Source organism: Bombus affinis, chromosome 16 (assembly GCF_024516045.1).
Source record: "Bombus affinis isolate iyBomAffi1 chromosome 16, iyBomAffi1.2, whole genome shotgun sequence".
Lineage (NCBI taxonomy): Eukaryota > Metazoa > Arthropoda > Insecta > Hymenoptera > Apidae > Bombus > Bombus affinis.
Genome location: NC_066359.1, coordinates 5,540,734 through 5,561,649, shown reverse-complemented (window position 1 = coordinate 5,561,649; position 20,916 = coordinate 5,540,734). Strand labels below are relative to the sequence as shown.

Sequence of the window (20,916 nt, the reverse complement as noted above, 5' to 3'; positions counted from 1 at the left end):
TCGAACGTTTGCATAATCGTTTATAGTAGGAAAATCCTTCTACCCTTTGCACAGACGATTAACTATAGCTGTGGTTAACTGGTTAAGGATGAAAGACATTTATAAATTTAATTTAACTACGGTCGATCACAAAAATACTGGAACACCAATGTAATCTCACTTGAAAGTCACGTATTTTGAATATATATACAACCAGCAACAAAAATACATTGCATCATATATATCATCAATAATAATAGTAATAATAGTCACCAATCCTCTTATATTTAACACTGTTTTTATGAAAGAATATATTTCTCTTCTTTGATTATTAACAGTTTCTCAAGTTATCCCGTTGTAATATTAGATCTGCAAGCTGAATGTTGCGGACATTTGTACAATATACGGGGTGTTCGAATACAAATGTAAAAAAATTTAAGGAGGATTCTTGAAGCTAAAGTAAGATGAAAATCAAGAATAAAAAAATTGCGTTTTCGGCTTTGTTTTTTAGTTATAGACAATTAAATATTAGCCGAAATATCCCTATGCACGAGCAAACCTTCTTACACGAATAAAAGTAGGTCAGCCTGAGCAACGAGGTGCACAGGGATCCTCAAATAGAACGATACATGGGCAGCAGCTTTTTCCCGTAAACGGTTTTTCAATTCTTCTCTGCTATTGATTGATGTTTTATGTGTGTATTTAACTGTGTATTCTGTCAGCCATTTTTGTATATTAGAAAATATTTCAAATTCGAGTTCAATATGAAAAAATTGCTATTCGTATGACTAGCCCCTCGTCTTTTACGATAAACATGTCTTTAGGATATTATAAAGCTTTTGCTAAATTGAGAAAAAGATTGCAAAATTCGAGGATCGCTACAGGGTTAAGTTGGTTCTTTAGATTTTGCTGTTGAGACTTACTAGTAAGAACGTTCAATTACTATTTTTTATATTCAAATGGTTTCCCAGTTCTTTGGTAGATCGGTAGAATTTCTTTGAAAATGTTGAAATTTGGGAATTTACATATAGTCTAATTGGACCACCGGTTGTTGCATTGGACATTTTGTGTTCATATTTATTTCAGACAGGAAATTACTCATTGAGTATTTAGTTTGTTATTTATAAAAATTGAAAAAAATTAATTCGTAAACAAGATTAATTTATGTATAAAAATAAAAAATAAAGTGAAATATGGTGATTAAAAATAAATTTTTATGCTCTCGAATTTTATTGAACGATCAAATCTCCAATTTTCTTAAGCATCGTTTGATTAGTTATATTTTGTTAATAAAAAACAACGGTTCTAGAAATAAATTCGGCTACAATAGAACACAGTATCGCCTCTGGGTGAACTATTTTATTATTGAAATAAAAAAGATAGAAAGAACTGAGAATATATCGGGAAAACGATTGCTTCCACTGGTCTTTTTTTCAAAAAGCAATCACCGTGCAAGTTACAGCGAAATTTCTCTAAATCGGTGCGACGTTCCGCCAACCTCTTATACAGTGCTGTCCAAAAGTACGCTACCTTCTCCATAAAGCAAGCAACAAATAATTACGTGTATTATCTAATGTGTTATAATTATAATAATGACATGTATTATTATTATTTACTTTGTATTTCGGAAATTATTTGATAATATTACGTCAAAAAATATTTAGAAACATTAAGAAAGAAAAATTTCTATTTTATAGATTTATTAAAAAATACACATATATAAAAGGTGAGACAGTAAGAATGAACGCTTGAAATAATTCATTACCTCTTGACTCAAAAAATGTTTGGAATAAAATTTATTGTATTCGAACCCCCAATAAACTTCTCTTATGATGTGGGTGAAATTAAGCTTAGATGTAAACAAATTTTTTGAAAACACAAACTCTGATGGGGTAGAAAAGGGGTAAAATATTTTTACAGGATAACCGTATCTCTACGTCCACTGAAAGTAGATGCTTGAAATTTGGCATAACCTTCTCCTTTAAAATAAACAAACATGTGTTTAAGTGTTTTTCGAAATTCAACCCCCAAAGAGTGTTCGAACAAAGGGTAATACACATTAATTCGAATACCGTGTGAGTGGCCAGTTAATAGATTAATATTCGTTTGTAGAGAATGTCGATCTGGATCGACTAATGGTATAAAATATAAAATATACACGGTGCCATTTAAAAAATTCGAGGTGACTTGAACATCTCAAAAAATATAATAAGGTATTAAAAAATTAAATTATATTCGCCTGATCAGGCATTTCGAATACAATAAATTTTATTTCAAACAGTCTTGTGATAAAGTCAATAACGAGTTATTCCTTTCTTACTAGCTCACCCTGTATATTTTTTATTATTATACAAATTATTCGAAAATAATTAAGTTCTACTTGAATAGGTATCAGAAACTTACTTGCGATAATTTACGTGAGGAAAAGTTATCAAAAGTATCATATAGTGATTGCATTAAACTGGTGAAGAAAGAAGTTTCCAAGAAGAAGATATATTAAAGCAGGAATAGGATATAGGAGAAATAAGGATGAAGATAGGTAATATGTAGATGAAGAAGTGAGTGCAAGGATGAGGAATAATCAAGTGGAGAAGGTGGTGAACCGATGGTGGTTATGAAGTGAAGTAGTAAGGGGAATATAGTAATAGTAATCAATGAAACTGGGTAATTAAGGAAAGGAATTACTGGAAAAAGAAGGAAGAAGGAAGTATCCAAAGTAAGAAATACTTAAAGAAAATGATGCTAATGATATGTATACGTGAAAAGTATCACTATATATATTGTATAAATTTAAAAATCAAATAGATTAGAAATCATAATACATATCGAAGCAATTTCGAAAATAAGTTTTCTCTGTTACAGAAAATGTGCGAAATATATCCATACAATAAAGAAAAACAGTATATACCATAGAAAATTCTTAACGATAAAAAAAAGCAGCACAAGTATCAATGAAAAAACAAAAGCTCGAATAGAAAAGAACCCAGCAAAAAGGAGGTCGTTGATGAAGAAAAAAGCAATATAAAAAATTGTACTAAAAATGAAATTCCAATAATAAAAGAAGGCAAGTGTGAAAGAAAAAATTGCGGCAATGAAAGAGGGATAACGAGAGGACACTAAAGAATTTCAATGATTAAGAGAAGGCGCGCTAAAAAAAATTCTGGTAACAAAAAGATATAGAGGAGGGGACGTGGTAAAAAGAAACCATTGCAACAACTAACAAAAATTAAAAGACACCAAAAAATAAATAGCAATTTAAAAAAACAGTGACAAGTTTAAAATTTCAATTAGTAAAAAACGCCAAAGAAAGAATTTCTACAAAAAGATATCAATGAGTAAGATATCAATGGCTCTTACGAAGCGGTCACTCCACTGATTTTTCTCTACTTTGTGTACGACTAGACGAATATGATAAACAAGCAAGGTAAGAGGGGTAACTGTTGGGAGGGGGGGGGGGGGGTAACTGAGGGAGGGGTAGAAGTTGGAGTAGTGTGAAACGAGTCTCACAGTCAGAAATTGAAGTTTATTAATTTCATGCCGATTTTGAAGATAATTAAAAGTTCAGGACCTCTTCGCGATGCTCTTTTGATCCGGGCAATTACTTAGTTGCAAATAATATACCTGACTTCAGCAAATTTTCCTATTTCGTAAACCAATTTAATTTGCACCCACCATGAAAAAAGTATAAAATGAAATTGAATATTTTGGAACTGTTGTTGGATAAATAAATAGTTCTAACGCAATTTGATTTCTTTTTCCTTTTTTAGTGTTTCAATACGAAGATAAGTAACCTAAGAAACAGTATATTGAATCAAATATCATTACTAAGGTTCTTCATTTGATTTCTGACTAATAATTCTTAAAAAAGCGCAGCCACTTGAAGTGCCTTGGTAGCATCGAATGTGTTAATGTAATTTAAATATTGTAATTGTACTGATATGTAGTTTTGTAAAAATGAGTGAACATAGCTGTATGAAATGTATGAAAGCTATTCAGCTGGCTTTTTTGTTCATCAAACTGTTATGTACTTATTACACTTACTGTAAACTTAGTATTAAACTAGCTGGTTGGTTGTAAATTTACAGACTAAACAATAAAATAACAAATCTTCTGAAAAGAATAGCTTGAAACGTTTATTTAAATACATATTCGTACAATAAAGAGGCAATTAAATGCTCTGCAGTGAGTACCCTTTTAAAAAAGAACACAATTTTAAACATGCTATAAGCAATGGAAATTAAGCGATGAAAAGACTTTTAACAATGAGATCGAACATTTTTCTTTCCACGGCACAATATGCACATTGTAAGTGTGTACAGCTGTAGTTTCAAGCTTTAATTTCATATAAAAATTAAAAGTGAATTGTTGTGCGTTTGTATATTTCCACCTCTTTTTGTTTTAAGGTCTGTTTTGGTCCCAAGAAAATTTTGGACAGCACATAATTATTATAAATTAGAAACAGCAGAGAATTCAGATGCTAACACAAAATTAAAAACAGATACTCCTGGTCCTTTTTAAAGCCTACAAGAAGTAGAATTAATATCCTACCTCAGATAATTCTGTATGTACAACCTGCTATTCAATTAGAAAAAATACTATAGCTACCTTTAAGTTAATATAAACCAAAAAAAGAACACAATTCATTAGTGCCGTGAGAGTTCGTAGTTGCATCAAGAAATAGTATACATATAACATAGTATACAATCTGCTACGACAATTAATAATTCTTATGTTAAACACTAATCATTGATCTTTACAGTATTTCACACATCAATATAGCTTAAGCCGGTGTGTATATAATATCAATAAGTATCCATTTTGAATGTACCATGGTGCCTTCCCCAACTAGATCTAAATTTCGCTACTACTTTTACGACATTTACAATAACTCAAGAACTACTCCTGATATCTTTACTTCCTGCCTTGGTAAAATGACTTTATAAATATCTATAACTTAAAATACAACAATATAATCTGCAATGAATGTTATAAAGGAGAACAAGTATTAAAGTTAACATAAGTTCGCAGGAAACCTGCACTTTTTAAAATACCACTTGCAGCTAGTCCTAAACTGTTTAGCATAGACATGAATAAACTATAAAAATATTCAACATTGCATAGACGATAGATATTCTTTGTTTGACAATATTGCAGAGAAATGATCTAGAAAAGAAAAACAGATCAGGAACTCTGGTTCACAAATCCTGTTGCAGGTACCTGGCTATAATGTACATACATATACATATACATATGTATATATATATACATATATCACACAAAATCGAAAGTGCCGATATTTATTTGCACAATTATAATTACGTTCCCTAGATAGGTTGATTACTCTAATAATATGGCTAAGACCAAGAGAACCATGATCGAGTGGACTGTGTAGGAGATTTGGGTAATGGTGAAGACGGCATTGATGAAGTTGGTGTGGTTGGTGTTGGTGGCTTCTCGTTATTCATATTTCTGAGTCGCACTTTCTCATTAGTTTCAGCTTGCATCTTTTGTTCATACTGTCGAACATCCTCCAGTGTCATGTCATACCACTCGTCAATCCATGCAAATGCTTGACGATGACCCAATAATAAAATATCTCTAATACACTGCAGATGTAAGAATAACATCATTACAGTTGTAAATTTCGTAATTTAAGTACTCTATAAATATTTATAAACAAATTACTCTATGAATGAAGTCTTCCACTCGAGTTTGCATACCCCACACTTCAAAAGAAGCTTGAACTAGCTTGTAAGAACACATTATAGGCTGTGTAGTGCCTTTCCACCCTTCTACCAATGGACCACGACCAGTTCGTTGAGATTTAAAGAATTTTGGGTCCTAAAGTAAAGATATTCATGAATGTAAATTTCTAAGTCAAGACCTAGGTGTTATAATAATAACAATACCTCCTCCTCTTTATAGTGCTTCGCGGATAATTCATCGTAAGCAATGTCCACAAAATCAACTTCACGATGAATCAATTCGATTGGAGACAGACCTAAACACTGTTTTAATAGCATTATATGTAACAGAACTAATTCTATTTACATATAAAACTCATTTACATACATTTTCTGTAGATCCATTGTTATCCTCATATCGCGTTTTTATTGAGATGTACAATTTTGGAATAAAAGAACACTAAAAAGTAAAATTTTATGTAACAAGAAACCTCACATAAAGCTACAATTTTTTTACTTACAGTGTATTCTTGGTAGACCATAAGCAACATGAAAAAAAGCCACATTATTAGCTAGAAAGAAACATTTTTGGATTCTATTTGATGAAATATTAACCATATTTTAATATACCTGTGACAGTAAAGGGATAATAATTCCATGCCTTCTCTGTGACATAAAATATTCGAGGAATGAGAGATTGAATCCAATATGGCAATTTACTGTAATTTAATATAACAAATATGAGGCATCAATCTCTATAATAGTCTGAATTTACAGATATAAGTGATGCCATGAAAATTACCTAGATAGATGGATTCGTTTCTCTGTATATTGACCCTTTCCATGTTCTGGATCATCACACTCCACATTTTCAACAACCTCAACACCTTCATCACTATCTGATTGCTCATGACTGTGTCTAGCAATCATATAAAGTTGACCTATCCGATACTACAAAGAATATAATCAATAATTGAAATTCTTTAATTCAACTGAAGTGAACCAAAGTTCTAATTGTGCTTAATCAAGAATTGTGAGAAAATATTAACTGACAGAGTAAAAAATTATAACGGAATGTTAAAAACGAAAATTTCTAATATCTGTATATGGAAGGAATATTTATGCAAAGCTGTAGCAACAATTAACATTAAAAATTCAGAAAGATTTACCTCCCCTGTGGTAAGCGGCATACATATGCGATATTCCTTCGTTAATACCATATTGTAACGAAAACCAGACAACCTCCTACGACTGCATTAAATTAATATTCGCTTATGAGATTATAGTTCTCTTCTTAGCTAATGAATATGGAGCTGATGAAATTGTCATCCAAATAGCTATTTCACTAGCTCCAAGCGATGAGCCAATAAACAATCGAATTGTATGAAGTCCGTCCACTGTTTCAAATCGATAATAATGTTTGGCACCTTACACAAACGATAGTGTAACTAGACATACCATAAAGAAAAAATCCCAATCATTTAAATTATTTAATGATCAATTATAAATAACTAAACATTTTTTCTAGTGCGATTAAGAAAATTTATTTCCTGGTGTTACTAGAAATTATAACAATCTTCACCTAAATACATTTATTTAAAAAAAGTTAAGGTTATGCCAAAAAATGTTCCTAAAAAATAAATTGCTTAATACAAAATAATTACATTTATTAATGTTTCTGCAATTTTTTAATAAAGTTTATAACCTGTTGCAAATGCACTTCATTGCATTGCATTGTACGCTGCTATCTTATAACTATAGCTTGCAATAATATAACCTCTAAGTCGCCAAACAAATATATAATGCGACCGCAAAAATTCCGACTTCCATGCAGCGCAGGAAGGTAATTTAACGAAGAAAATATTTTTACTTTAATAAAGATAAAGTTTTCTAAATTCGGCAACTATTTCATTGATTTATAAATTTATTAATTAAAAGTAACAGTAAATGTGATATCTTGTATATAGAAATATTTTGGTATTTATCATAATACAGAAGCAAATATTTGTTTTTTCTCAATATTTTCTTTTTAGTTTTATACACACAGATAAAAAGGTAGTGATAGTATCTGTATTTGGAAAGTCACAATATAGTGCAAAAGGATGCAAGACCAACATGCTCAGTTCAATCCTGCAGATGGGCCTCCTGGATGAACCAGAAGTAGAAAATGAATCATTTGTAAGATTTCATTTAAGAATATGTTAGAATCTCTAAAATAATTTGTATGAAAATAACACTAATGAAATTATTTCTAGTGTGAGATTGAGGGATACTACGATTCTAAAGACAGAACTATATACTTGCATTTAAGAGGATTATTGGATACACACACCCTTTTAACAAAATATGATAAATTCGTAGAAAAACAGGACTGTAAAGATTTCCTTAGTGTATGGGCACATATGAGAGACAAATATGCTAGAGCACTACTTGTTTTATTTCACATATCGCATGTTATTATTCTTACTCATCCAACTCACACATTTGACTACAGTTATGTACATTTATTCAGAGCCATGGATATGGTGAGGTATACATTTAATTTCTTTCAATAAATATACTGTTCTACAATACAATACAAATCTTGAATACAAATGTATGTTTTGATTTTCAGACAAAAGGTTTCTCCACAACTTTCTGATGTCTTAAGTTCCATATACAGTTTACCCAAGGACTGGATATCAAATGTTAGACCCTGCTCTCCTAGGGTTCTATTCTATTTTGAAACTTGTCCCACTGTGTTTCAAGATCCTGCTAGTGGAGCTAATATCAAGAAACTGGAGCATTCCTTAGAAGATCAGATATACCAAGTATTGAGGAAAAATCGAATAGTAACCAATATTAGGTAAATATAAAGACTACAAAACTCAAACATTGTTTAATTTAATGTAAATAATATGTGGGTGAATTTTCAGCTCAAATTCACTGTTTGCAATTCCTGCAAATCAAGAATTCGTATATGTACACACTGGTACGACAGAATCCAGAGATATTCTGGGCTACATGGCAAAGAAGCTCATACAGAGTTGCAAAGTTAGCTCTGGAGGAAGTACTTCAAGGAGTTTGGCTAGTCAGGATTCCAATATTCAAATAGACGATACAGAAACTGGTAAGAATATTACTGAATTAAAACCTCATAATCAAAATAATAATAACTCCATATATATTCACAGAAACTCGTTCCTTTAGATCATTTCTACAACAGCATATAAACCTAGCCTTTGCAAGAGGTTTTGATGACAATGTTGGAAGACACTCTGTACCTGCCTATTTTGAGGTTGAACCAATAATAAACACAACTAATACTAAATTACAATTTTACATTCAGTTTGCTTCTAACTTCAACCTTTTTTTTATCAGATACCTAATGTTACAACATTCTGTGAAGTGGCAAACAAAGTGTACGACTATTTTATACATGGAACAGATAAAGAACTACTAACATTACACAGCTTGTTAGATACTGATGTAAAGTTCAGTAAGAGCAGATGCAGTAAAGTACTCCCACGAGCCCTTCAGACTTACCAAGAAAACCTGCCCCAACACTACACAAGGTATTCAAAGTTTCCCCAAGAAAAATTTACGTAAAGTAATCCCTCAATATTTACACCAGAGCATACCATGAAACAAAATTGGCACATGCAATGGGGGTCTTTGAGATGCATGCACGAGGCCCTTTGTTTGAAGAGTTTAATGAAAAACTACAGGCTGAATGCGAGAAGCACTGGAGATCTGGGAGGCAGATGTGCGAAGTACTGTCTCTGACAGGGAATCCTTGCACGAATCCGATACACAGAGGCGGAAGTGAGGGCGCTGGAGGCGGGGAACAAACGGAACAAAGAGAGAATGACAAGTGTGTGATGCAGGGAAAATGATTTATCATCTCACATTATCTATTATGTAATCTCAATATAATGTTATATCACTTTACAGTGATTTACCAATTAGGGAACATTGTAGTGGAGTTCGATACATCTGTGCTTGTAATTGTGGTCGTTGTCAGGGTTCAAGGGAGGACCCATTCAGTCTGAGACAGGCCAACTATGATTATTTTCAAATGCTAGCTAAGCAATGTGGGTGTGCTCAATTAGAGAACATACAGTTTCCTGTTTTTCAACCAAGCACTCATAATTATAGGTAAAATATTTATAATAATTGTATATCAATATTGATAATAGATTTCTGTGTCTTAGAGTTTGAACAATGGTGTACTCTTATTACAGGCCTGCACAGTTGTTTTCTACTAAACGAGAGGACTCTTTCACTCATACAGAATCTCCAACATCTGAAGGAAATACTCAAGCTTGCAGCTTAGGAGTTAACACTTTGAATGGTATTTTTGTTTTATTGTTCATAATTATTTACAATTCAATCCTGTGGTAAAGAATTTGTTGAAAAGTCAATTTATTGGTAAAAAATTGTTTGAAAAGTTAAGTTTATGACATTAAGGTTATGACTTTAGATGATATTCGAACTCCATATGGAAGTGGAGGACAGTCACCTCCAACGAATGAAACTAATGAAGATGTTCCTAAGCTCAGCAGTAAAACCAGTCTAACACCTAGTGACGCCCATAAAGTAGTTATAGAAGTGTCAGATAGTGACGCAGAAAATGCAAAAGGTAACTATTCTTTGAAAGGATTAATTATAATATTGTATTTCAATATTCTTCAATTCTATAGAGAAATCTCTAGTCAGGCAGCCTTCAACAACAGAGTATCTACCAGGAATGTTACATACAGAATCACCAGCTGGTTTATTGCCACAATTCTCTAGCTGGTCCCTAGTTTGCCTTGGACCAAGTAGCCTATACTCTCATAATTTGGGTTTACAACACCAAGCTGGTGTTTTAGCCACTTCTGCTTTTCTTTTACCATGGGATGTGACTGTTAGGTAATTTAATAAATCAAGAAATTCAGTTTCATCATTAAGTTGGATTTAATTTGTATCAATTAATTTCTTATTAGACTAGAGCATCAAAAAGAAAGAGGCTCTTTGTGGCCTACTATAGGTGATCATGGAACCCATAACTATTGTGCGAGAGGAAAGAATTTTCAAAATATGAATACTATTCGTGGTCGGAAATCAAAAGGCGGAAAGGAATTTGTAGTGAAAATATTTGTGGGAGTGGAGTATGAGTGTCCAAGAGGACACAGATTTATGGCGTCTGCGCCGGATAAGGTTCTAAAGGCTACTGGAAATGGGATTGTGAAGGACAGTGGAAATAAAGTCACATCCAGTACTGCGGACATGCCGCTCTATTTTCCCTGTCCTTGCCGGTATGTGAATATTTAAAAAACAATTTGGATAGAAATCCAGATAATTAAATTTAATTTAAATCCAAATAATGATAATGACCATATGTATTTTAGCTCCAAATAAATAATATTAAATTAATTTTGAATTAATATAGAATTAATTTTTTAATTTTCAGGCAAACAAAGCCTCTAATAGCTCAATTAATGAGAATTCATGTAGTGACGCCAAAAGCACCTGTTCATGTTACGGTAAATCCTAGAGTACAACCTGGACCTCCGCCTTGTCCAATTTTTGTCACTGGTTGCGATGAACCAATAAAGTTATCGCAAAGTGCTTACTGGGTCTTGAGATTACCGTATCCTTTCAAAATTAATATCTACATTGCCTTTTATATTATAGCATAAGAATACTTAAATAATGAAAATTGTAATTTCAATAATCTTTAATTTGGAAATGTGAATTTTTAAAGTATGAAATTTTAATATATCACAATGTTTATAAAAAATTTAAATTAATTCTTAACGAAAATTTAGATACGTATATATGGATGAAAAGGGTCCATATTTGGCGCCAAAAGAACCGGTACCAACTTCACACGGAAGACTATTGGCAGGAATGTACGGAATTAGTGAAGTACTTCCGGAAAAGAAAATATAGTATTCAAATATTTTTAGTCAAAAACTGATGTATACGAAATTTGTAAATCTTGTGCAAATTACTTCTTTTAAATAATAAATTACTTCTTGTAAATATATAAGGATAATCAAAGTTTATATTATTATTTATAATTTCTAATTCCAATTTTATATAATAAAACTCAATTTGAATGTAGTCAGTTAAAATGATCTTTATGTTTCAAAAAATGGCCTAAGAATTAGTTCTTATAATTATCATTTACTAACTATAGAAAATTATATATACGATATCATATAGAGTATTTCAGAATTTAACAGCCAAACTTTGTCAATATTTTTTTATTTTTTTAATACAGCTGCAAATTAGCTATGTCCTTAACACTTTTTGCTTGATTTTATCCATACAATATTCTGACAAAATTTGGCTGTTAAACCTTGAGATACCTTGTATAATACCACATAATAGATAATTTAACTTTTATGTATAAAACCTTTTATATACCAAAATTGAAATAAACAAACATGTATTAAAAACTACTTTTTTTTCAAAACTTAAAATGTTACGAACTCAGAAATCAAAAAGTATTGCTTCGATAGCGTCCTTTATTTGATTTTATTTAACACAAATTTCAAAGGACACCCAATATATGCACTACATATTTACTATTCACAAATTATTCAGTAAAAGTTAACTTAGAGTGACATTTATGTTTCTGACTCACCGAAACAGCATACAGCGTATTTCGAAATCTTCCATGATGCACATTTAACACTATTTTCGGCATAACTAACTTACAAAAATACGAATTCGCGACATCACAAACATATTCGCGGTATTGCAAGCAACGCGAGACTGATCTGCGCAAGCGATTTGTTAGCCGGGAAGTGCTCTGATTGGTTCACTCAAAGAACTGCGCAGGTAATATGAATAAAAGTGCGCTTCTGAATTGGTTGGTTTAAATCGTATCTTGGAAAAAATTCAAATCTCCCGAATTCATATTTAGTTAATATGATTCACAATTAATATTGAAATTCGATATGTATGGTATTTATATCATATATTGTAATAATTTTTTATGATTATTTATATTAGAACGAGGTTAACTGGAAATTAAATAGATATTGCCAAATATTATGTAAGAAAGTTTGATTTCACTTTCTAATTTCTCCGCCACTGAACTGCAGCGCTATAACCGTTGCAAAGTCCAAGCATAACGAGAATAAATAAACGCACGATATAGAATCTCACCTGTAAAGCAGCTATTTTCGTTTGTCACCCACTACTACTATAAATTTCCGATGGAATGAATGAAGCACTCGCTTTTCTTAACAATAATATTTTAATATTTTATAGCATAATATTTTACAAATATATTTTACATCGGTGAAAGTGATATAACATTACGAAAGAAACTGAGTATTTTTAACGTCGTAAGTCTAAAATTGATTTTTAATTCTGTATTCTGATTATTTGCTCAATATCATTTAGAAGTTAATTTTTCTCAACTTTTATTTTAGGTAATTTAATTCTGATAGTCATTTAAAAGTCATTCAATATTCCATAAATAATATCAATTGTTGAATTTTTTTGTCATCTTTTCAGAAAAACAAAGCAGGATGGTGTATATACGTTTATTGGTCTTGTTACTTATGTCAATAACTTGTGAAGGTGATTATGCTTCGGTATTTAACTGGATTTGGGGAAAGGATACAGATGATACTACTGTCTTGGTAGCAGATGGTGTTCCATTGATTTCTATTCCTTATGAATCTATGACAGAAGATGAGAAGTTTCTTCAAGAAGCTGCAAAGTTTACAGAAATTCAAGTGTCATCACCTTTAGAAACTTGCCAACACAAAGTTATTATGAAGATTAAAACCTCTTGCTATGGGTTGAGTGAGGAACAACTTGCCAAATTGAGTGTTAATCTTTTGAATTGTCAGTCTGCAGTGGAGGGCAGAAAAATATTTCCATGTACTGAGGAAATGGTAAAATTTCATTATCTTTTTACAATAAATTCTTTATTTTTTATAGCAATGTAAAAATTGGAAATTTCCAAAGCTTCAACTGTTTTCCATTTTTAATTCCAAGTATATAACTTCTATAAACTTTATTTTGTTAATGATATCATGGATTGAAGGGGACTGAATTCAAGTATACAAAATACCTAAATATACACCACTGTCTGTGAAATTACATGTGGAAGGGTGGTATGAAGCATGTTCAGACTTGCATTTCCCCCACTTACAAAATACACAGACCACCACTAAGGTCTCCCTAGTTTCAAGCTTCATAATATAAAGTACAGTCCCTGTTTGTACATGAAACTAATCAGTTGAACTTTATGTAACAGTACTAAAAATTTAGTGTTTCTGTTATTTGTATATAGTGAAATTAAAAAAATACGTAATACTATGGAAATCTTTTTGTTCAAAATTTATAAAGTGAATACAATTGTACTTTTTGCAGTCGCTAAAACAATGTACCACAGATATGGATGCAGATATGTGGAATGCATATCATTTAATGAGTAACAGAGCCAGAGCAGTTTGTTATGCAGCTCGCAGTACTCAATTTCGTGCTCTTACAGAATTGACTGTGAACAAATTAATGCAAACTGCGCACACACAAATTAAGACACTGAGTTCATTAAAAGTGAGTGTATAAAATAGTGCATGAGCTCTGAACGTTAACATTATTTTATCATTGAATATTTTTTTAGGAAGGTCAAGATCGTCTAGAAGAACAGACTGTAGAAGCTCTATCGTCTTTGTCGGACGGTAATAAAGCGTTATTAGAACAGCAAAAGCGTTTAAAAGATGCACAAGCATCAGCTCATAATCTCGTGACAACAAATTTAAGAGAATTAATCAACGAAAAAGCTTTGATTCGATCTGGACACGCACAACTTGCGGCAATGGCAGACGATATCAGAAGGAAATTAGGTAATTATTTAAATGAATCAAAATCTAAAATATTTGTGATTGATAACATTCAATTAATTCAATCTTTTATAGAAGAGGCAAATAAAAATTTGGAGCAACAAGCTATCGAACGTAGCGAAAACCATAAAGAAATACTAGAGGATTTATTAAACATTCAATTACAAGCACAATTGATCTGGGATAAAATAGAATCTAGTACAGATCGAATTTTCGCACAACATGAAGCAGCGCTTGTTCAATATGAACAAACTTTACAAAAATTAGGTCAAATTAATGACACTATTCAATATATTTGGAATATAACAAATACTATGCGTACAGAGATAGATGAGAAGCTTAATTGGTTGACCAATTACATTGGTGATACTGGTAATTATAATTTTGGAAACAATGAATATTGTAGTATAAAAAAAGGAAACCTCATTAAGATAGATAATTAAATTTTCTAACTTTTTAGGAGAACAAATGCATCGAATATATCGTATAAGCTTGCACATTATTTATTTATTATTTGCCATGATAATTGCTGCATTCCTTCATGCACCACTGCTAACTAGAATCACTATTCTGGGACTTGTACCATTAAACTTAGTATCTTTCTTGAAGCATGGCATGGATGCTTGTTTGGACTTTGTATCAATGAGTGTATTAATATTTTTAATCACAATGAGTATGTATTATACAAGAAAAATATTTATAGAGTCAATATACATTTTATTTTAATATTTTTATTTCTTAGTGCATTTCCTAATGGTTGGAATTCAACGTTTATTTGGTGCAAGAAGAAGAGAAACCCGGTCAGATCCGATTCAAACCATCAACAGAAATGATCATGTGAATAGTACCGCAGGATATGTTTCTTCTTCTTACATTACTCAATCACGTCACTTTTTAATATCTTTCTACACAAATTTGAAGAGGAGTACACAGAAAATTTATAGTTTTGTCCGTTACCAAATAAACCGATCTATCCGTAAGTTCAAAAGTGATATATATCATATTTTCTTCATTAAAATAATTAATTGCAATTTTCAGAAAAGCTTAGTTCACTGATACAAGCAGTAACTTCGTGGAGTAAGCAAAGATTAATACCACGCGAGGAATTAACCTGTTCGTATACTTCCTCCAGGAGAAATCGCGAAGATCTTGTTTATAATTACGAGCAAGAGTATCCAAGTATGTCCGAAGATAATACATACTTTGAACATTCAAATTTAACGAATGAAAGCAACAGAAGTATCGATAACCTTGATCTTCTACTCGATGCCAATGATCTAAGACAAAGGTTAAAAAGAATTGAAAATTCTGCCAGCAGGTCTTCTTATTCTCGTCAACAATCACCCTCCAGAAGGTATCTGAGATTCAAAAATACTAACAAAGTAGAATTTTGTTATCGTCAATGAAATGATTCTTTTTGGTTTTAGTATTTCTTCAACATCATCGAAAGTGATATGTAATGGCATAACGCTAAGCGGCAGAAGGTGTCGGTCATATGCAATAGGTGGTCCTTATTGCAGCAAACATTCCTTTTGACACTCAATGGATGACTGATAAATTTTTTAACATAATGTTAGGTTAATTTGTTACATTAAGTTAATTAGAATTACTTCTATCGAGAATTGAACCGTTTATATTACTGTTAATCAATTAAATTAAATAATTAGATATAAAATTATTTTATCAGTTGGACAATTTCTTGAACTTCATAAATGTCCGTAATTTTAACATCGATATAATAGTGCCTTTGAAGCATTGTCTTCTACATTCTCAACATGACAAATATGGTAGTTTATAAAGAAAACAAAATTGTACATAATAGGATGCTATACACTTTATATTATAGTTGTTTGTAAGAAGCATGTATTTTGTATTAAATATAATTGTAATTTATTTTTATAAACTCTTTTATTGTAAAATCAACACTAATAAAACAATAAGAATCTATTTGCAGTTTTATTTAAAAATATCAACAAATGTACGTATGTATACTAATTAAATGAAAATATTTCATAAATAGCAAAGAAAGCAATATTTTTCAGTCACAAACTGCCATATTGTATTGCGTGCAAACTGCATTGGTTGTCAATTCCAAAAACTTCGAACTTTTATCAAAACCAATCTCGGTTACTAAATTATGCAAATTGCAGTAATTTGTGCCATAATCAAAAATCCTGAACCATTCATTTGACACGGATTCTCCCTTCAATAATAAAAAGAAATAATTTAAAAAATTATAATTCATGAGTTAAAAAATTAAATATACCGTTGCTACGCAAGTTTTGTTAATTTCATCAAAATCAATTTTGATGGTTTCCGTAATCTTCAAATTTGGAGCAAGATGAATAGCTTTAATTATGTTACTCTCACTTGGTTTTGGTTCCTTGAGCTACAAAACCAAAGTTAGACATTATATATTTTGAAATAAAAAATTATTAATATTTAAATAAAAATTATTTTTTACTGTATATAGACATCTACCACCACGTGGGCCACAATTCACGCAGGACGACCAATTAAGTATCTGACTCCTAAATTTCTGCATAACATACTTGCATGGATCACCAAATTTCCTATAATAAAAAAAGAAATAAATTATTTCAAAATATGTTTTTCGATATAAGGCCGATAAGAAAAGTCGCTAGAAAATAATGACAGAATTTTCCACGATTATCCACGGAACTAGGTAAGGTATATTTAATCCGAAATTGACTGTTTTATTCGTGAAAATTTTTATCGTCTTTTGGCAGCGTGGAAGTTCAAAGGGGAGCACCGAAATAACACGCGCGACGTTCTCATGGGCTTGAAAAGTGCGGCTCGTATATTTTTCAAGCGGTGTCGTCCAGCCAAAGAAAAATATACGAGCCTTACCATTGCTGGCTAATATTCAGTTGCTTTATGCACAGGATTACTTGCAGAGTAGACGTTATCATAAAACAATTTTTCCCAAGCTTTTTGGGTTATAGACAAAACATTTATGCTGCTTCATTTGATGCAGCAACACGTTTTCTTACAAAAATGAAGTATATAAAGGAGAGGATGTTGGTGATACATGAATGATATATTAATTCCTTTTTCTGGATGTTATTGACAATTGTATATTAGTAGAAAGGATTAAAATAAAGAAAACTTCATAAAAAGAGTAAATTTTACTGAAATATTAATATAAACAAATTTTGATTATTATTACTTGCAAGCATATGTATAAAGAGTATATATGAAGAATTGAAATACCATTTTACAATACAAGAAGCATGCATAGGATAAGGGAACACGAGGCTGATCCAAACAATACAGAGGAAGCATATCAGGAACCCACAGACAGGGTAGACAAAGTATTTACATTTTGGAAAGACACATACATCTCTAACTATCACTGTTGTTGAATTGTCCTCCTCCTCTACTTTGATTTTACTTAAACCTTTAATTTTTAAAGAAAAATTTATCTTTAAAGATGAAAATTAAAACTTATAAGTTTCATCTAAGAATCTTTAAAATTTCTAAAATTATTAAACTGAAAAATTGCAATTTTAAGATTAAAACAGATGAAGAGGAAGATGAAAAAAATATATTTGAAGTAAGGAAGAAATATTGTGGAAATAAAAATGAGGCACATTTGAAGAGGACCATTTTGTTTCTTTGTCGTGCAGGCATTCTGCGAGTTCATGAACCTCTGTTCGTTATGCGTGTAAGGTGGTGATCGTCTCGACATTGACCTGAGCTCCATATATGATCTTTGCGACGTTCTGACCTTTTCCACGTTTTCTTTCGACCTGACCATCACAAATCGATCATCTTTCAGCAGAAAAGGGGAAAAAACAATGAAATGACGGTCCCTGAAATCTGTCAGAGAAAATGATGATATACGACTGTCGCGTTACATTCTCCGACAATTTGACTACATACCTTAAAATACGAAAGAATATGAAAAATTGTTTTGACATCAAAATTCTATTTTTTTTTTCTTTTTTTTTTTGAGTTGTATAGAGTTCATAAAATTTTTTATTTTTTAATAAATTATTTCTTTTATAAAAGCTTATAGAATATATTTTTTATAAATATTTAATTATTTTTTTAAGCTAAATGATTATTACTGTAAAAATGTTGCGTGTTATCGTTACAACTTTCTTTAATTTTAATTCTATAATTAGTATTTTCCTTCCATTTCCATTAATAGATAAAATAATAAAATAATTTCCATTAATAGATAATATAAGATAAAGAAAGCAAAATGTGATTCGATATTTCATTTTGATATTAAAAGATCTGCATCAGGCCAATCTTAAATACTGCATTGATTTATAGTCGCCTTTAGGAAGATCACAGACTTCCCACGAGTGTAGATCGAATCATTTTTTCCATTTTTTTTTATCCTGTCCGCTGACGCGTATTCGGTGTCCCTAATGAATACTATCTACCAAGATACGACCCATAAATGTACTTACTCGACCCGACTACTGCTTCCTTTTTTTTCCTCTTGATTTTACTTCTTACATTCAGTGACCAACCTTGTTACAACTTTATCAAATATCTTCTTCGTGCAACATTAAAATAGGCATATTAAAATTCTAAAATATTAAATTATGATATAAATTCTGCAATATCAAAATCGGAGAGGTTAGAAAATATATTTCTGGTAACTCTTTCTCAATTTCTAATTCTTTTCACTTTTCTTATTATAGTTACTTCTCTACTGAAAGGTTTCACTTTACGTTGGTTTCACTTTACTTTCCTCAAGTGTAAAAGAAGAAACACATTCAGAGGGACGTCCGACAATGTGACGTGCTTTGATGTTTCCTAACATCCGTACAAATGTATTTCTTTGAATCGAACGTCGTCGGGGATCCCGCTAGTTCCGATTCGAATTAGTAAATTAGTCGAAAATAGTGACTGGACGTCGACAAAAGTGAAACGGAAGAAAGTTGACGTGCAGACGAATGATCCAGTGACGTTGCGTCGCGTCGCCACTTATAAGGATCTCTAAAAAAAAAATTCTAGTTAAGATGCTGCAAAAACATCAGAATTACTTTTTTCTAAATCTAATCATTCCTCTTCCTTTAAATTTTCTAATAAGTATATCTAACAAATTCAATTATATATATTTTTTTAAATAATTCTAGGAATTTAAATCTTTTATTTAATATCCTATCTACTTACTTGTTATTGGATGGACAACAATTGCTGCGAATCAAATATAATCACTTTGTTTTTTTAATAATTTTAATAAAAAAATAAAGTTAACCATATTCTCTAAAAATAGTTTTAATGTCTTAAATCTTATATTTAATATTTTATCCAGTTATTTATTCTTACTTAATTAGATATTTAGATGACGTTACGAAACTAAAACAGCCTTCTTACCTGAAGATAATCAGTCGATAAAACAGCGACTGGAGAAATGAATTATCGATATGGTACCACTTTTTCCTTCGAATAAAGATAAATACAAGGTGAAAAAAGTGATTCGTACGATCCTGAGCAAGGAGAAACGACAGATCAACGAGCCGTGGCTGGCTTGACTTATAGCTGATTGTTCGAGGGTAGAGAAGAGAAGCAGAAGAAAAGATAGCGACTTCTGCGAATGTGGGTCAGTAGAGAGGAATGAATGCGCACAGTGTTTTCCTGTTTACCGACTTACACCAACACTGTCACCATACAAGTGTATTGCAAATTGAACGTCCTTGATAAGTGCTTCTCTGGCAAAAAGTTCGCGCATGAGGTGGCTCTTTCAGTTCTGCAAATGAAAGGTTATTTCATCATCCATCTCGTAACACTATTACCAGCTATTGCCAATAAAATGATGAAATTATCAACGAATAATCAATTAACTAAGATCAATTACGGTATAATGCAATAAAGAAAAGTGAATGAAGAAGAAGAAATTTGGTGATAGTGCCATGCACAGTTTTCAGAAAGCTCTTATAAAAGTGTAAAAAGAAGATCAAGGGGAGACAAGTGAGGAGACTCGTGTGAACCGGATCTTATAGTGGTGGCAGCTGTCGAGGGAACACGTCGACAACTTCTCTCCTCTCACACAGTAAGCTTGCATAAAAAGAAGCTCACTGGAGGTTAGGTAAGTAAAATAGAAACCGATGGAATCTTTATCACGATATCTGCAGTTAGATACCGTATTAAAACTATGTTACAATTTATAACCTAAACTTTATTTTAATAATACATTAGTTTTAATGTGACATAAATGTTTATAAAAAATTTTGGGATAAATTGATGAAAAATGAATTTAAAAAGAAGGAAATGGATATGATTTTGCTTTGATGTGGCCGATGAAGCAAAATCGAGGCAGAAGATAGAAAAAGGAGGTCTTTACCGAGAAATGTATAATTCGAACCGCCTGTCGGCAACTAATTTCCTGTTTGGGAGGCGGGACTGGAAAGTCGGAACGATTTTCTAACAAA

General features: G+C 31.4%; 5 protein-coding genes and 1 long non-coding RNA gene across 14 annotated transcripts in view; 3 read left to right on the top strand and 3 right to left on the bottom strand.

Annotated features, from left to right (window-relative positions):
• Positions 1-12,420, bottom strand: part of LOC126925609 (PDF receptor) — a 66,565-nt gene extending 54,145 nt beyond the window's left edge. Inside the window, exon 1 of the mRNA XM_050741358.1 lies at positions 12,280-12,420. The gene's annotated coding sequence lies outside the window, so the exon portion shown is untranslated. The remainder of the gene's footprint in view (positions 1-12,279) is intronic.
• On the top strand, positions 2,119-4,099 carry LOC126925614 (uncharacterized). Its single transcript, XR_007714022.1, has 2 exons — positions 2,119-3,661; positions 3,747-4,099. It is a non-coding gene; the product is annotated as an uncharacterized LOC126925614 (long non-coding RNA).
• Positions 4,088-7,032, bottom strand: LOC126925611 (cytoplasmic phosphatidylinositol transfer protein 1). Of its 2 annotated transcripts, none has more exons than XM_050741364.1 (8): positions 6,833-7,032; positions 6,466-6,614; positions 6,294-6,382; positions 6,185-6,235; positions 6,052-6,123; positions 5,889-5,987; positions 5,665-5,820; positions 4,088-5,585 (listed from the first exon to the last, which is right to left on the bottom strand). In XM_050741364.1, the coding sequence occupies exons 2-8, from the start codon at positions 6,572-6,574 to the stop codon at positions 5,334-5,336; spliced, it is 828 nt and encodes a 275-aa protein (XP_050597321.1). In that variant the 5' UTR covers positions 6,575-6,614; positions 6,833-7,032; the 3' UTR covers positions 4,088-5,333. The 2 variants fall into 2 exon arrangements, with proteins under 2 accessions (XP_050597321.1, XP_050597320.1); XM_050741363.1 differs by having other exon boundaries at positions 6,185-6,192.
• Positions 7,153-11,690, top strand: LOC126925602 (nonsense-mediated mRNA decay factor SMG8). The gene is made up of 15 exons (XM_050741341.1): positions 7,153-7,506; positions 7,697-7,841; positions 7,919-8,193; positions 8,278-8,508; positions 8,579-8,772; positions 8,837-8,940; positions 9,024-9,217; positions 9,277-9,516; positions 9,597-9,800; positions 9,887-9,996; positions 10,126-10,284; positions 10,346-10,556; positions 10,631-10,942; positions 11,098-11,277; positions 11,456-11,690. The coding sequence occupies exons 1-15, from the start codon at positions 7,466-7,468 to the stop codon at positions 11,577-11,579; spliced, it is 2,724 nt and encodes a 907-aa protein (XP_050597298.1). The 5' UTR covers positions 7,153-7,465; the 3' UTR covers positions 11,580-11,690.
• Positions 12,421-12,744: 324 nt separating the features above from the next.
• Positions 12,745-16,447, top strand: LOC126925843 (protein brambleberry-like). 2 transcript variants are annotated; one of them, XR_007714140.1, is made up of 9 exons: positions 12,745-12,988; positions 13,161-13,546; positions 14,028-14,213; positions 14,281-14,503; positions 14,576-14,872; positions 14,961-15,173; positions 15,243-15,476; positions 15,633-15,854; positions 15,928-16,447. XR_007714140.1 is itself a non-coding variant. In XM_050741822.1 (9 exons), the coding sequence occupies exons 2-9, from the start codon at positions 13,175-13,177 to the stop codon at positions 16,034-16,036; spliced, it is 1,950 nt and encodes a 649-aa protein (XP_050597779.1). In that variant the 5' UTR covers positions 12,747-12,988; positions 13,161-13,174; the 3' UTR covers positions 16,037-16,447. The 2 variants fall into 2 exon arrangements, 1 of the variants encoding a protein (XP_050597779.1); XM_050741822.1 differs by having other exon boundaries at positions 12,747-12,988; positions 15,539-15,854.
• Positions 16,444-20,483, bottom strand: LOC126925845 (uncharacterized). 7 transcript variants are annotated; one of them, XM_050741826.1, is made up of 5 exons: positions 18,128-18,939; positions 17,735-17,921; positions 16,965-17,073; positions 16,767-16,889; positions 16,444-16,703 (listed from the first exon to the last, which is right to left on the bottom strand). In XM_050741826.1, the coding sequence occupies exons 1-5, from the start codon at positions 18,279-18,281 to the stop codon at positions 16,539-16,541; spliced, it is 738 nt and encodes a 245-aa protein (XP_050597783.1). In that variant the 5' UTR covers positions 18,282-18,939; the 3' UTR covers positions 16,444-16,538. The 7 variants fall into 7 exon arrangements, 1 of the variants encoding a protein (XP_050597783.1); XR_007714143.1 differs by lacking the exons at positions 17,735-17,921; positions 18,128-18,939 and adding exons at positions 18,946-19,480; positions 19,862-20,234; positions 20,343-20,483 and having other exon boundaries at positions 16,683-16,889; positions 16,982-17,073; XR_007714144.1 differs by lacking the exons at positions 17,735-17,921; positions 18,128-18,939 and adding exons at positions 18,946-19,480; positions 19,862-19,890; positions 19,971-20,113 and having other exon boundaries at positions 16,683-16,889; positions 16,982-17,073.
• Between the last annotated feature and the right edge of the window lie 433 nt (positions 20,484-20,916).

Bases quoted from the DNA above. Each gene is read 5' to 3' on its own strand.
- LOC126925611 (XM_050741363.1), bottom strand. From the start codon at position 6,883: ATGGTATTAACGAAGGAATATCGCATATGTATGCCGCTTACCACAGGG. The intron at 6,383-6,465 runs GTAATTTTCATG...ATTAAATTACAG, and splicing joins AAACGAATCCATCTATCTAG to TAAATTGCCATATTGGATTC. The intron at 5,988-6,051 runs GTATGTAAATGA...CTATTAAAACAG, and splicing joins ACAATGGATCTACAGAAAAT to TGTTTAGGTCTGTCTCCAAT.
- LOC126925602 (XM_050741341.1), top strand. From the start codon at position 7,466: ATGCGACCGCAAAAATTCCGACTTCCATGCAGCGCAGGAAG. The intron at 7,842-7,918 runs GTAAGATTTCAT...AATTATTTCTAG, and splicing joins AAGTAGAAAATGAATCATTT to TGTGAGATTGAGGGATACTA. The intron at 9,218-9,276 runs GTATTCAAAGTT...TATTTACACCAG, and splicing joins CTGCCCCAACACTACACAAG to AGCATACCATGAAACAAAAT.
- LOC126925843 (XM_050741822.1), top strand. From the start codon at position 13,175: ATGGTGTATATACGTTTATTGGTCTTGTTACTTATGTCAATAACTTGT. The intron at 15,174-15,242 runs GTATGTATTATA...TTTATTTCTTAG, and splicing joins AATATTTTTAATCACAATGA to TGCATTTCCTAATGGTTGGA. The intron at 15,855-15,927 runs GTATCTGAGATT...TTTTGGTTTTAG, and splicing joins CAACAATCACCCTCCAGAAG to TATTTCTTCAACATCATCGA.
- LOC126925845 (XM_050741826.1), bottom strand. From the start codon at position 18,281: ATGGTCAGGTCGAAAGAAAACGTGGAAAAGGTCAGAACGTCGCAAAGA. The intron at 17,922-18,127 runs GTCCTCTTCAAA...TAAAAATTAAAG, and splicing joins CACGACAAAGAAACAAAATG to GTTTAAGTAAAATCAAAGTA. The intron at 16,890-16,964 runs GTAAAAAATAAT...TTGGTTTTGTAG, and splicing joins GTGGTAGATGTCTATATACA to CTCAAGGAACCAAAACCAAG.